Source organism: the organism of the source record quoted next, unplaced genomic scaffold (genome assembly GCF_019419815.1).
Source record: "Pyrus x bretschneideri cultivar Hongxiangsu unplaced genomic scaffold, Pyrus_bretschneideri_v1 Contig100, whole genome shotgun sequence".
NCBI lineage: Eukaryota > Viridiplantae > Streptophyta > Magnoliopsida > Rosales > Rosaceae > Pyrus > Pyrus x bretschneideri.
Window position 1 is genome coordinate 598,959 of NW_025999392.1, and position 16,284 is coordinate 615,242.

Genomic DNA, 16,284 nt, shown 5'->3' on the forward strand with positions numbered 1-16,284 from the left:
TAAAGGGTGTGTGAATGCATGTGTTGAATTGGTGGTTCAATGATGAAAGAATAAGTGCATGTGTGTGTGAATGGTGGTAGCTAGGGTGAATTATGATAAATGCATGTGGAATAAAGATGGAGAAGGTGGTGAAATGATGAAGTAGGAAGGTGGAAATGCATGTGAGATGTTCTTTGGAGAAAGGTGGATGAATGTGCATGTGAATTAAGTTGTGAAAGCATGTGGAATGTTTTAAATGGTTGAAATGTGTAGATGATTATGAGTATGATAAGTGATAAGTGTATGGTTATGATAAGTGATAAATGAATGATATGTGGTGATAAATGAATGATATGATAAATGAATGATATGTTAAGTAATAAATGAATGATATGTGGTGAGTGATAAGTGAATGGTTTGATAATTGATAAATGAATGATATGCTAAGTGATAAATGAATGATATGTTAAGTGATAAATGAATGATATGTTAAGTGATGATAAGTAATGATAGGTGGTTATGATAGTTTGGTCTTTAATTTCGTCCATTCCTTTTGCTCCAAATATAAGCTATCCAATCCAAGTCCGATTTTTGCTCCAAAATGCTCCAAAAGGCATCATTTTGCATACCTTGCCCTTAGAACCTGAAAACACACAAAAGAAGCATAAAGGACTAAAATAACTAGAGAAACATAACGTAAATGCACGAGAACAAGCCTTTTAAGTCGCATGAATATGCTCCTATCAATTCCCTTGAAGAATCAACAAGCACTTGTGCCGATTCCTTCAAGACTTTGTTGCAAGCTTAAAACTTATAACGACTTTCCATTCAAGATCAAGTCGTCAAGACCCTTAAATCAACAAAATCTCACATCAACATCACCTTTGTAGCAAGTCATACGCAAACCTAAAGGTGAAGACTATCCACGTATCGTTTCAAGCTCAAAACTTGAAGCAATCATTCAATTGTTAGTCCGAGATCAAGTCATCACAATCCTTGAATCAACAACCTACGCATCTACATCAAATTTGAAGGATGAATCAAAGGAAAATTGTAAACAGAGATTGTAACCCTACAAATTCATCAATACAAATCTACTTTGTACAAGTGTTCTCATTTCATTTGTTACAAAATTTTCGTGTTTACAACTATCTAGGAGGAAATCTAGAATAAGATACCCAATCTTTCTAGAATATTAATTATGTTGCCTAATACCTAACATAACCTAATTTGACTTTAATTAGGGCTTCCTTGCTTAGGAGACAAGTAATATCTTCGATAAACTTAGGCCTAGTCTGTCTGCCTACGGTTGTCTGACTTTACTTGGTATTCTGACTTCGTTTAACTAAGGTTGGTTGAAGTCTAACTAAGGGTACTCCAAATTTGACTAGGCCTACTTCGAATCTAACTAGAGTGACTCCGAATTTAACTAGGGCTACTCCAATTAGACTAAGGCTACTCCGAGTTTCACTAAGGCTAGTCCTCTCTAACTATAAAAGTAACTTGTTCCGATCCACATCAATCCTCTCAAATTATTCACCTAAATATCACGTGGTATGGGCATTTCATTCTTTCTTGCCATCTAAGATAATACATGTCTTGGGTCTAGACAATCATGGTCCCACAATTTCCCCCTAACTATGCTTCTGAGAATGTGTTCTACTTCGAAGATGGATAGCTACCAACGGACCATGAGTGGATTATCTCAAAATAACTTTTTTGGGTTGGTCTTTGAACTGTTTACGTGATTCAGAGCTAACAAAATTTGGCTAGTCTAGATTGTTGTGTCTTTAAAGATTTAATCTTCTTAGGATAGAATCCTCGTTCTAGTCTGGGAGAATCTTAGAAGATATCAAAAAATATATATTGTACCCTCTTAGGAGTTTCGATTACTTGCGGCGCACGCCAATTCCTAGATTGTAAGAACTACAAGACTTAAAGGATCTGATTGTGTCCATATCCAGATCAAACTGCGCATCTTACAAAACAAGCATGGTCATTCTAGCGAAACTGCTCAAACTTCGCTTATTGCCCCATAATAGGGTGACGGTGGCACCTCTGCTCTGTTTGATCCAGCTCTACCCGGAGCGATTGAGTCCATGATTGGACTTTTAAGGTAAGTGTATTCAAATCACCCTTATTCCAGCCCTAGAAAATCATGGTCTCATAATCGCCCTTACTTATGTATCTAAAAGGCAACCTATTCTCTTTGAGGATGAATAGTTATCCAAAGACCATGCCTTTTGGAGTAGGCTGGAATACGTACTATTTAGTCTTCTTTCTTCTTGTGGTGATCTGATGCTTGCAGAGTATGTAATGATGAAACTTTGTGTTTGTTGGGTGTGTGCATGAAAAACAAGAAATTACCTTTGATTCTCTTCACTGATGTTTAACCATTAGATTTGTTGATCCCAAAAGAAATTAGTTCGTGTTTAGCTAGAATATATTACTAAGCATATTTTACGTCATTAAGCCTATTAGAGTAAAACACTTCGAAATTTGCATCCTTGGCCTTCTAATCCGTCTATCTTTCTGAAGTAAGATAATTTAGAAATAAGAAATATTGAGGCAAAACGTGACTAAACTTGTAAGCCCGGGATAAAGCTCAAAAGCCCTCCTCGGTGACGTTGATTCAGAAAAATGTCACCTCCCAAACTTAGTATTTATAAAGATTCCCATCACAATATTCGAAGTACCACCTTACTTCGGTACCAGGTATTAAATATTAAACCCATGAAAAACCTTTTGCCCCAGACTTACGATAATGGATTAACAGGATTAAGGATGGGAAAGTGTCAGATCGTATCCAAAATGGCCTCCAAATTTAAATGTCAGTCTAACATGTTTGAGCTATCTTTACTTGTTTCCTTTTGTTCTTTCACCTTTCTGCCATTCTAGGTCAAAGGATTTCAATGGTGCCACATATAACCAAGAAGAGAACTCATTCTTAGTCTGAATTGGTTTAATACGAATTGTTTTAATAATCCATGTGGAGAACGACCTTACTAAAGTCATCTATACTACAATAACCTTGTTACTCTTGCAAGTATTATAGGTGTTTTAACCTTTTTTTGTGTGTGGTAAAAATCCTATCACCCTTTCGCAAAACGATAACAAATAGTCAGATTGTGTTCTTTGTTTTATGGTTAAGTGATTTAAACTTTTCAAAGCAATAAGATACTAGAACATAATACATAAAGGTATTAGAACCCCCCCCCCCCTTTTTGGTGTTCTTCCGGGAAAATCTGGGCCTTGCTATAAGACTCTTCCTCACATCATATAGAGTTAGGGTTCGTGATTCTTCAATCCATCATGAAGTAATTGTGAGTCTGTGACCGTCGTCCTTGTTTTTGTTGTCGCTTACGGATAGGATTTTTACCATCAAATCAACTTTGATTTGGTCCAAAAAAAAAAAACAGGTCTCTTTTTAAAGCTTAAGACGTCCTCAACAAATCTTTAGAAGGAACCTTCCTTGAAATATGTCATCTTGATCTTCAAATTACCCAAAACGTTTAGAAATGTCAATCTGAAAAAGCTGTGTGATGGCCTTCTTTTCTTCGCCATGATCAAATGACTTGAAATTAAATTATAAAATTTTGACTCAATTATCGTGTAAGACTCACAATTCCACTCTAACTAAAATTACTCCAAAAGTCCTCCTTGGATGCCTTTTTGCCCAAGGTAGATTCACATGTCGATAGAGTGATTTGGACGAGGGAATATAAATTCACTCTCAATGAAAGCACCAATTGTTGAAACCAAATTCACACACATCTGCAGACGGAGGCAAGAACCAAGTTGAAATTACCTATGATCACCGGCGAGGAGAATGAGGTTGATTGGGGGTATGGTTGAATCCAGAAAGGACTGCCTACATATCTTTGGGAGGGAGAATCAAACCACGGGTGTAGCTCTATGAAAGAATGGAGTAAACCATCCTTGGCGAATAGCCTATGGTGAGGCATTGAGAGATGAGTTCTCCATGGACGTGTCTATGAGTAGAAGGCGGCATAAGGGCTTACATTAGGCATGGATACAATAAGTGTGTATGTATCTGAGAAAAAGATAAGTAAGGGGAGATGTATTTGTCTATGGTAGTCTTGTAGAGAATAAAGTGATCATACCTCGATAAATACGTAGGCTAGTGTGTTTATATGGATCGAGTCCTTGTAGGGAAAGTAATCTCCATCAAATTGAGAGACTATCTAGGAGGAATAGGATAAGATACCTAATCTTTCTAGAATCTTAATTATGTTGCCTAATCCCCTAACATATCTTAATTTGACTTTAATTAGGGTTTCCTTACTTGGAAGACAAGTAATATCTTCAATGAGCTTAGGCCTAGTCTATCTAGCTACGACTGACTGACTTCACTTGTTATTCTGACTTCATCTTACTAAGGCTAGTCTGAGTCTAACTAGGGTTACTCTAAATCTGACTAAGGCTACTCCGAATTTGACTAGGGCTACTCTAAATATGACGAGGGTTACTTCGAGTCTGACTAAGGTTAGTCCTCTTTGACTATAAAAGTAACCTATTTTTATCCACATCAAGCCTCTCAGCTTATTCACCTAAATATCACGTGCTATGGGCATTTAGGTCTTTCTTGCCACCTAAGATACCACATGTCTTAGGTCCAAATAATCATGATCCCACACCTCATCTCCATTACCATCTCAACCTCATTATCTCCGTCACAATCTCATAATATTCATCAACACATGTAACACCGTCCCCACTCGTTTTTGGTGTTTCTCTTTGAGTTTGTTGATGGATTCTTGTGGGGAAGATGAGTTTTAAGCTTAAGCTTGGAATGATCATGGGACAAGCTCAAAACGTGAATTAAATGCGCTCAACCCTAAACCAAACTAACTCGATTCTCTTATTCAATTCAGATTTTAGTATTGGTTACATTCCTTGCAAAGGCTTGTAACTGGACTGGTTTAGAGCTTACACCTTCACATTGTAGTCAAATTCGATTCTCTAATCTAACAAATCTATCGTTTAACCAAAAAAAAAATAGAAATTAATCAGATGATATAATAGAGCTTGTTGTGGTAAATCACTTAAGAATTAACAACACCCAAATTGGGTACAATTCATATTATTGGGCCGAATTCTGGGCCCAATTAGTTGCTGTGTAAAATTTCCAAAGTCGGTGAAAAATAACGGTCGTATTCGTATGTCGCCGAGGTCTCTCGCTCCATCTTCCTCCTCTGTTCTTCATCTTCTTCCCCACTTTCCCTACAAAATCGACTGCAAAAGCTTCAAACTTTCCCTCCGAGGAAAATCCCACTCCCATTCTCATGGCTTCAGGTGTCGTATTAATCTCTCGAAGCTTCAATTTTGTCACTTTCTATTGGATTCTTCAGCCTTCGAATTTTCGCGCCGTTTTCTGCAAATGATATGCTTCTTTGTAGGCGGGAAAGATGATTTATATGTTGAATATTTTAACTGAAGTGTAGAAATTTTGAGGTTTCGCGTTCTGGGTAGTGATTAATTTCGAATATGCATTGTGTTATGCGTTCTTCGAAATCGAATTGGAGGTGGAATTCGTTTGCCACTTATTTGGTTGTTGAGGAATTGGGAAATTGAAGGACTTTACGAGTGTTTAGGAGTTTAATTTTGCTTAAATTTTGCAGAATATTGAATTTGACATGTAAACAAAGTTTGATTTGACCAAGTAATATTTGAGCTGATTTAGCTGATGTCAATGAATGGTTATCTCTTGCAGATTTTGCTCTTAAAGTTCCAGCTGAACTTGAGTCGGCTTTGCAGTTGAACACGGCTCAGAACTATATAACCAAGAGGCCGTGGCTTGGTAATTACTGGCGTCCATTACTTTCACCCCGGTTTTGGTATAAATTTAGTTATGTATATGGATTTTCTATGATATCTTATTATTCTCTGGTTTTCTGTTTCAGATCGTTATGGAATCAATGTGAGATCCGTTGCACCAATTGGAAGTTCGAGTAGAAAAGTACAAGATGATTCATCTATTTTACACCGTTGCTTGCCGGATGAGCTGCTCTTTGAGGTATCATCCGTGGATGAATAGCTAGTCAAAATTTTGATCAAGTCTTTAATATAAAAACATTGGTAGCAATGATGAAATTCCAGTATTTGTTTACATTCTTCATCCATTATCTTCAGTTTGGTTTTGAGAAATTTTTTTGATGGAATGATAAAAGATGTAGGAATTTTTACATCCTTGAGGTAACTGAAGAATCTCTGATTTGAACTAACTATTCTGAGCATGACTGAGCGATGTTTCAAATTATCTTTTCCCTATAGATATTGAATATATATATATAACCTGGATCTGGTACCAAATTGGTACAATCGTTCTAAGAAAATTAAGCAAGAAGTAAATGCAATTAAGAAATCAAAGATAAAAGTGCTTTCATACTTCCCATAGCTTTCAAAGAGGCTCAACTTACAGATATAAATTAGAATGAAATGGAATCCCTAATGAGGTGCTCCGCACCCTACTGTAACGATTGGGAAAAGAAAAGAAAAACAATATGCCAGCTCGATAATAGGTATCATATAAGGGTCTAAATGTAATTGTGCGATATATATATATATATATATATAATTGTTTTACGTTGAAGTATAAATTCTTGGTACTGATGCGTGCTTATTTAAAGAGTATTTTATATGTTTTGTGGATTCTGAATCGTTGTGGGTATAACTGGAATTGGAGATTGAGCATGCGTGGTAACATGTTGACATTCCTTATTTTGGTTATAAAGTGAGAATATTTACATGCAGGTTTTTGCATGAATGACTCCATATGACTTGGGAAGGGCAGCTTGTGTTTGTTGAAAATGGAGATAAACTATCCGTAACCCTGTGTTTTGGCGTAATGCATGCTTAAGGCTTGGCAGGTATAATGCTGTTGGTTTTAAAGTTTGTCCAGTTTAAATGTTGCACCATGTATCTATTGGATTCTAAACTGGGACATTTTTTTCTTAAGCTCTCTGGAGTGGTGGAAAACCATGAGTACGACACTTCAAGGAGTAAAATATGGCTTCTAAGACCAAGGGTTCGCACTGATGGTAAGATGCACTTGTTTCCTGCCTCCCTTTCTTCTTTGCTTAAAATTTCATCATAATCTGTATTTAGATCTAGACCATGTACCCAATGATGCTATTTCTTCAACGTGAGATTCCTCTCAATAGGATTTATCTGTTTTTCACATCTCAGGTCTGTATGTTAGCAGGAATACCTATATCCGTACCGGAATCGCAGAATGGGAGTTCACTTGGTATGCATAGTTTGTTTTTAGGTTTACCATTTATCAGAGGCCTATTAGTATTAGACCTGTGGCTTACAATGCTACAAAGTTAAATTGGGAGTTTTCACTTTCTCATTCCAAATACCCCAACTCCACTCACTGGTAAAGGCATGACTTTGATCCTAGCCTAGGTCCTTGAAAATGATTCCCATTGGGGATGCGTATATGTCATTCTAGTACTTGAAGCCTAGTTGAGACTACGGAAGTGTAACTGCCTTAATGTTATCATGCGTCGATAGGGAAATCGTATAGTCAAACAAAAAGTAGTTGCAAAGTAGTCTTTTTGTGTAATTATTTCCAGCAGTTTTGAATCATTGTTTTGCTTTTGCAGGTGTGCTATTACTGTTACATGAGATTGTTTCCTTCTGGCCGATTTCTCTACAAGGTTGGAATATCTGAAGATTTTCTTAACTGATTTTTTAAATAACGATAATTATATGGATCTGATTGGCCCTAATTTGTTCTCTTCTCTGCACTATCAGAATTCATCTCAAAAACTCAAGGATGTAGCGAAGTACATGAACTTCCGTGGAGCCAGGGCAGACTATGTTTTCAGTGCCCATTACACTTTGTCAGATGATAAGGTCAGGTTATGTTTCTTCAGATCAGTTAAAGTATTTTTTAAGTTTTGGATTTAATTCAATTCGATCGGTTATTGATTTAGTGGAGTGTTTACTGAGCACAAATATTCGACTACTCTACCTTGTTTAGTTTGCATCTTAAATTTTTTTTCTTCTCTCTTTCGTTGTAGGTTGAAGCTGCAGTTCTGTATCCAGGAATGCATCCTACACTCCTACTGTGTTGAGAATCCGACTGAGGCATTGCAACAGCTTGCATGGTCGCAATATCCTTTGTGAAGATTCTAAGCTAATATTATGAACACGGAGGACTGTCTATTACGCCACTTATGATTTACGTGATAGGAAAATGCAAGCTGGTAGTTCAGTGCTGAGTGATCAAATATTCTGACGCGGACATCCAACAATTATTTGCTCAAGTTAGAATGTGATTTAAAGTCAGTTACACCTCTAATCTGAGTTGTGAAGAAGAGAAATTAAGCTAACGAAGGCATGTTTTTCGTATTAAATAACGTCTGCAAGATTCTGTTTTTGCAGTCCTTGTGGGAAGATAAGACTTTGAAATGGGGCGGAGAGGGAGTCATTTGTTTTAGGCGTAGTTTCTAATTGGAATGTCATTGGTGCTTCTCTGCTTCTCGTATAGGTTAAGAGGAACAATAACAGGGGCAAACAATAGGATGGATTTGCTTTCACTTGTTACAAGTGCTGTAAACAATAATGAGGTTAGCGGCCCTGATGAGGATATCCTTGGGGTGGTTGAAGGGTGGCAGGATGATGAGATTCACAACCCAGATGTGCCGGCTGTCTCGCACAAGAGGGGTCTAACACCTTTTTTCTTTGCCCACTTTGAGGAGGTACATGTATTTCTTCCTTTCCCTTTACTTTCACCAACCGAGTCCCTCTTCATGTAAAGGCTTCTGTGAATAATTGTTGCAGTTCAACGTTTGGTGTTTCCTTACGATAGTTGAGTCTATTTTCTTCTTGTCCGATCAAGAAAAGTTTATATGATTCACCTGCTGAAACCGAGGAAAGGTCAACAAGATATGTTGTGATTTCTCACTTGTTCTGCCAAATGTTTCGTGTTTGCTTTCTTTGTGGTGTAGGTAGAAGCATCGTTTCTGAATCTGCCGGCGGAGAAGATGGATTATTTTGTACCAGGCTGATACCGTAACAAGAGAGTCTCCGCTATGTAAATACATTGTATAGTCATAAGCTTAAATGTTGAATTGAAGCCACGACGGCATCAAACATGTTCCCAGTGCGTGCTCTTGTTTTTGCTTCTGGATTTCACTGTCTTGCTGGAATTTTATGTACCAAAATATAAAGTTACGTGGAATGTGAGTTGTAATCTTGATTTCACTTCTGGCGTTCACTTGTGAGTTTTAAAATCTGGAAGCACTTACAGTTAATTGAATGTTGAACATTTGGTATGTGCTTTTGTGATGGTTAATTGAACCACAGCATGAAGAGTATAGGGTGTCAATTTGAGAAACTAAGAGGTAGTAAAATAACTCTGCAATACCAATCAAACCGCATTCACAATCACCTGAACACCCACCAATCACAATCCTCACAAAAATCCCTTAATCCTCTCCGCCGTGTACCTGAAAACGAGCACCAAGGCATTCCCAACCCTCCACTTAAGCAGCTTATGCTCTTCTTCAAGGCAGTGAACCACATGGCCCAAGTGTCATTTTAATTCTATATGGTTTTTAAGTTTTGGTTATTTTTCCAAATTTCTCAAGACTCTACACACGGTTGGCACGTGATTGACGCCTTTTTATTAATTTTGGTAACTGGCACATGAGTAACACTTGTTGAAAAGAAAATAACTTCTTTGGCCTACGTTGTATACAATGATATAAATGATATTTACCAAGTGTGGCTTTAATGCTACTTATCATTAAATGTTACGAGTGTTTTAATTGTTAATTTTGATTTCCACAATTGTTTAGTTCTTCTATTTGTAGTCTCAGTCATTCATTTTTTGGATCATTCAATGCTACGTAGTATTGATAAAAATCGATATTTATACTAACAAGTGGGGATTTGAACTAACCTACCCATGCAATAGTAATGTTATATTAAAATTTCCATCTACGAAAGCTGAACCTTAAAACAATGTTATAAAAATCCCCGCCTAGTGGAGCCTTGGCCCCATCTAGGTACTAGGCGGCTAGTCACTGCCCCGATTAATGCCTAAGTGTTTGAAAATTAAAAAAATGCCTTATACTCGCTTGGGCATTTGCCTAGCCTGACTAAACCCGCCTAGGTTGCAACTCTCACTTAGACAGAAAATCAGAAAACTTTCATTTTGCATTTTAATTATTCAACAAAATGTAAAAGACTTGTTGAATACACTCATTATATCTGCTTGTTTCCCATGTTTTCAATGTCCTAATACTTTATAATTTAAATGTTATTTTATTTTGTAATTTATGTATCCCAAAATAATTATTTGTGTTTATTAAGTATAGACAGAGACTTATTTATACAATATATAATAACTTTATTTAAATCCACCTAGACCGCACCTAGGAGTTAGGCCCTAACCTGTTACCCGGTTAGTGTCTAGCGTCTTTTAAAACCTTGTTTAAAAACGTCCTACTTATAAGTGAAAGACAAATATTTTCTTTTTGTTAACGGCAATGAATAGGAACTTGAAATTCTTTTTGTTAAGGTGGGGTAGTTGAGATATCAACTGAAATATTTTAGATACGCCACGAATACATTGCATTCGATACTAATTTCTGCAACCGTGTGCTATTAGTCTCGGACGAAATGCATTTGATGCACACAAAAACTCGTGCAGTCAAAAGATTAAGTAAGATCCCGACGAACAAGATATCGCTAAATGACTCACCCACTCTATGGGTTTAGGATCCCAAATTTGATATGCAAGCCTCAATGAGTTTCTACAACCTGCGGAACATGCGCAGACTAATAATTTTACAGTCGAGACACACGACAAAATCGACCACCTTCATCTCAGTATAGGGGATGGATCATTGACTGCATCCAATGCTGCAAGAATACTATATACCGGAGCATAGTAGAAATTTTGCCAAGGATCTTTGACCAAACAACTAACGTGTAGAAATACACAGCTTCTTGCCTCATTCAATCAGCCACTTACGAAGGCAAATATTGAAAAGCACCAGACGTCTTATGCAGGGTGAAGTTTTCATTAACTAATCTGTTCTTATTTGGGGAAGGAGAAAAATAACATTCGAAACAATTGTTTCTTCATAACTACAAGCATGGTGCGGTTTAAACTTTAAATAATATACTTACAACGAAAAATTAACCAAGTTTTATAGTGATAGCACCATCATAAAGAAATCAAAACAATACGACCTTCAAATGATCTAGAGAAACAACTTACTTGACTCCCTTAATCTGCGCGAGATTGCCCTGATCGGGATGAGAGGATGATCCCCACGATGAGACCATACAAGGCAAGAGCTTCAGCAAAGATAAGGATAAGAATCATACCAACAAAGAGCTTGGGCTGCTGTGCATTAGCTCTGAGATTAATCCAAAACGAACAATTGGTTAAATATCAAACCAACGTGTTATGTCTTCGATAGAAGAGTGCAAGTAGTGCCCTATTTACCTATGTACAATCTCATGTGGAAGAAAGCATACGAAATTCAATCAAGTGCAAAAACAACTGAACCAAAAAGGAATGGAGCTTTTGATTCCACCAAATCCAAACAATGACCCACATTTTAAGAAAAAACAACCAGGAGATTCTTGATCAAGTGTTTCAAATCCCCGCTGGTGACGTTGCTATAGTTTTGAGTTTTTTGACACTAGGATTATAATTCAAACTATAGCAATCACATCGCATAAACCCTGGTTATCAAAGGATGAAAGCCTGTAACTAGCCAATCTTACACTTAATCGGAAACACAAAAATAAAAGGCACAAATGACACTCATATGTAACCCAAACTGCTTTCACCTATTTCCTTGGACCTGAATGTGACAAGGTTGAATCTTATCAAAGCATATACCCGTTAACCAATACCTAATAGGAAATGTAATTCTACATCAGTACAGAATATCTGCATTCCACATTAGCCATACAACTAAAAACCAACATTGTTAAACTACTGGCAATTTGGCATACAAACGATATATCATATATCCCCGTCCCCTTATAAAGTATTGTATCTCGGTTAATAGCTTATTGTTGGAAACACATAAGAACTTTGATTACAAATCCAAATGCTTCCCGAGTGGCAGGTATTCATCTAGCAGGTCTCATCGAGACGTTTAGCTTATTTCACCCAAACGCTGTCAACAACGGTTTCACTATTCAAAAGCTCTATTGCCACTCCAAATTAATTCTCAAATGTCATTCATGTCCACTGTTCTAAAAATCCCCACCTAGGCGCTAGGTGGTTGGCCACTACCCCGATTAATCCCTAGGCCTTTGAAAATCAATAAAGGGCGCCTAGCCTGCCTAGGTGTCTGTCTAGCATGCGTAGACCTACCTATGTCACGACTCTGACTTATAGAAAATAGATAACTTTCATTCTGCATTTATTTTTTCAATACAATATAGAAACTTAGTTGAATACTCAAATAAACACTCATTATATGTTTATTCCTATGTTTTCAATATGTTTTAATACTTTATAATTTATATATCATTTTATTTTGTAATTTATGTATCCCAATGCAATTATGTATTTTTTTTTAAATATAAATAGGCGCTTCTTTATATGATATATAATAAATTTACTTAAATCCGTCTAGGCGCTAGGCGCTAGCCCGCCGCCCAACTGTCGCCTAACGCCTTTTAGAACCTTACATATCAATGTGATGATTGTCAATAGGATACTAATTCACAGCTCTGTTACATCTACATATAAATTACAACATCTTCCTACACAATCATACAAGTTCTAAGTAATAAGACCAACAAAACAAATGGGTTTTGGTCAAATTCAGCTAAAACTACGAAATTATTATGAATTAAGAGGCAGGAGTTAGAGGTGTTACCGGACACCGGCGTCACCGACAATCCCAATCGCCATTCCGGCAGAGAGTCCGGCCAGACCGCAAGCAAGGCCAGATGACAAGTGAGCATACCCATCAAACAGATAATAAGATTTGGCCTTCGGGTTAATCCCAGTACTAATAATAACAGCTATAATAAGCCCATAGATCCCGAGCACTCCCGCCATAACCACCGGAACGATCGATTTCATCACAAGCTCCGGCCGCATCACTCCCATGGAGGCCACGCCCACGCCGCTCTTGGCCGTACCATAGGCGGCGCCCATGCCTGCGAAATCATGAAAATTAAGAATCGAAAGATCAGAATTTGAGAAAATTGAACGAAATTGAAAAACTTTGAGGGAAAAAAAGAGATTGAAAAGCGAGGGGGAAAGGAGTTTTACAGGAGAAGATGAGGGCTGCGGCGGCGCCGAGGAAGCCGAAGAAGGGAGCGGTTTCGTCGCCGCTGAAGGTAGAAGAAGCCATGTGTCGCTGTGTGTGTGAGTGGGGGTGTATGGTTGCGGGGATTGGGGGGCGTGAGCGAATCTGGGGGTTTGGATGAAGACGAAGAAGCTCTGTTTTTAGTAGTTCAATAATGAATCGAATTCTTCTTTGGGGATTTGAGAGAGACAGAGACAGAGACAGAGAGATTTGAAACGGGGAGGACGGTTGATTTTGATTTGGGTGGCTTGCCGTTCGCGGTAAATTATCGTTGCAAATTTGTAACTAATTCAAAGTCAGGATAAAATGGGAGGTCTGGTTCGAGGGTCTGAGTTGGTGCGTCTGTTTTACTCTGATTACTGACAGAGTGAAATTCCTGATTCTAGGTGGGGGTATTCGATGGAATTTTAAGAATTTAATTCTTTTAACGAATCTAGAGATATTTAATTGGAATTTTAAGTGATTTTCTAAAATTCAATGCTTATTCAATTAGGATTTTAAGATAGTTTATTAAAATTCTTAGAAATTCGGATATATTCAATTAGAATTTTAAAGAAGTTTATAACATTCCAGATGTATTCAATTAGAATTTGAATTTAAAGAATTTAGAAAAGTTGAGGAATTTGAGGGAATTTGAGAGATTTTATAGTGTATTTTAAGCATTCACAAATCTTACCTCTCCCCATGAGATTTTAAGGGAATTGAATCAAAATTTTACATGGAATCTCTATAAATCAGTTAAACTCCATAAAAATTCATGGATTTATAAATCTATTAAGGGGTGTATTCAATTGGGAATTTGAGAGATTTTAATGGATTTATAAATCCATGAATTTTTACAGGAGTTTAACTAATTTATAGAGATTCTATGTAAAATTTTGATTCAATTCCCTCGAAATCTCATGGGAAGATGTGATATTTGTAGATGCTTAAAATACACTACAAAATCTCTCCAATTCCCTCTAATTCCTTAACTTTTCCAAATTCTTTAAATTCTAATTCTAATTGAATACACCTGGAATGTTATAAACTTCTTTAAAATTCTAATTGAACACACCTGGATTTTTAAAAATTTTAATAAACTATCTTAAAATCCTGATTGAATACACTTAAATTCATTAAAAGAATTAAAATCTCTCAAAATCCCAATTGAATACACCCCTATAAAATATCTCAAATTCCCATTGAATACACCCCCCTTAGTTTATCTATACTAAAAAGTGGTGGATAACTGCGACTTGCCATCAGTTATTCCCTTTAAAATAAAAATAATAATAAATAATAATAAATAATAATAATAATAATAATAGTAGGGAGATCTAATTTTTAAATCAAATTAACATATTGACGGACACTTAATAAATAATCAAATCACCTACAATCACATCATTTGACTTAAAAATTTTAGTCTCTCTAACATTATCATTCAAAAATAGTTGAATTCCATTAATATTTTGAAAATTTTAATAGCGAAGGCCACACAACCTATGCGTGAGAAATATAATTTTTTTTAAATATTGTTTTTCAATTTTTTATAGAAGGAATTATTTGTTTTTAACGGAGTTGGTAGGCATTCGGAAAAAAGGGGTTGGCAGTTAAGAGGGGGGAGAGAGAGAGAGAGAGAGAGAGAGAGAGAGAGAGAGAGAGAGAGAGAGAGAGAGAGAGAGAGAGAGAGAGAGAGAGAGAGAGAGAGAAGGAATTATTTGTTTTTATCGGGCTTGGTAGGCATTTGGAAAAAAAGGGTTGGCAGTTAAGTGGAGAGAGGGAGAGGGAGAGAGAGAGAGAGAGAGTTTAAAGGGTAAGACGGTCTCCTCAAATTTTAATTTTTTTATTTTAATACAACAATATATTTTACATTTAGGAAAAAAAGGGAGTTTGGTTGGAGAGAGAGAGAGAGAGAGAGTTTAGAGGGTAAGACGGTCTCCTCAAATTTTAATTTTTTATTTTTAATACAATAATATATTTTACATTTAGGAAAAAAGAGGGAGTTCGACTAAACCACATAATGTGACATCCCACATCACCCAGGAGAGTGATCCTTATATGTATATTCTCATCCCTACTTAGCACGAGGCCTTTTGGGAGCTCACTGACTTCGAGTTCCATGGGAACTCCGAAGTTAAGCGAGTAGCGTGCGAAAGCATTCCCAGGATGGGTGACCCATCGGGAAGTTCTCGTGTGAGTTCCCAGAAACAAAACCGTGAGGGCGTGGTCGGGGCCCAAAGCGGACAATATCGTGCTACGGTGGTGGAGCGGGCCCGGGAAGTGGTCCCCCCCGGGCGAGGATGTGACACATAACGGGCAATCTAATTTGGTATCGAATTCGTCGTCCACGAGATTCGAATCTAAGACCCCTCATTTACAAATAAAGAGGAATACCACCAAAACATCATACTGAATGGCAGGAATTGTAAGATAAATTTTAAATTTGAGGCACATATTGTCAAATTTAAATTATTATTTTATTACATTATTTTATAGTTGTAATTAGTGTTTTAAAACAAAAGATATGAATATAAATTATGAAAAAGAATTTATTAATTACCAAAAATATATTTGAAGTTGCTGTCAAATTTGATATCAATTTCCTCTGATGCCATTTCATGTCATGCCACATAGGAAATAACATTTCGTTTGAAAAACAATAGTGATGTCTTTTTTAACCGCTATTGTTGATGTGGACTTTGGGTGACATGATTGTGTGATAGGAGCATATTTATGCTACTTAACTATGTTGTTTCTTTGCATTTAGTTAGTTAACTACTACTTATTATAGTCTTTTAAGCTATTTTCGTATGTTTTTAGGTCCTAATGGCAAAAGGAGCAAGAAAGTGCATTTTGGAGCTATTTGGAGCAATATTGAGCATGGATTGGATAGCTTAACTATGGAGCAAAGTGGATTGACGAAATTGAAGTCAAGAGAGGCTAGGAAAGGCTACAAATATGGAGAAAGAAAATCAAATACAAAGAAGATAAG

At 36.7% G+C, this 16,284-nt stretch overlaps 1 protein-coding gene and 1 pseudogene across 1 annotated transcript; one reads left to right on the top strand and one right to left on the bottom strand.

Annotated features, from left to right (window-relative positions):
- The first annotated feature begins 5,008 nt into the window (after positions 1 to 5,008).
- On the top strand, positions 5,009 to 9,207 carry LOC125470483 (annotated as a pseudogene).
- Positions 9,208 to 11,121: 1,914 nt separating this feature from the next.
- LOC103940309 (V-type proton ATPase 16 kDa proteolipid subunit) lies at positions 11,122 to 13,509 on the bottom strand. The gene is made up of 3 exons (XM_009350398.3): positions 13,271 to 13,509; positions 12,870 to 13,155; positions 11,122 to 11,384 (listed from the first exon to the last, which is right to left on the bottom strand). The coding sequence occupies exons 1-3, from the start codon at positions 13,350 to 13,352 to the stop codon at positions 11,252 to 11,254; spliced, it is 501 nt and encodes a 166-aa protein (XP_009348673.1). The 5' UTR covers positions 13,353 to 13,509; the 3' UTR covers positions 11,122 to 11,251.
- Positions 13,510 to 16,284: the final 2,775 nt, after the last annotated feature.

Excerpts from the sequence above, each read along its gene's own strand:
- LOC103940309 (XM_009350398.3), bottom strand. The coding sequence starts at position 13,352 with ATGGCTTCTTCTACCTTCAGCGGCGACGAAACCGCTCCCTTCTTCGGC. Across the intron at positions 13,156-13,270 it reads CGCAGCCCTCATCTTCTCCT|GCATGGGCGCCGCCTATGGT; the intron begins GTAAAACTCCTT and ends ATGATTTCGCAG. Across the intron at positions 11,385-12,869 it reads GTCGGTGACGCCGGTGTCCG|AGCTAATGCACAGCAGCCCA; the intron begins GTAACACCTCTA and ends GATTAATCTCAG.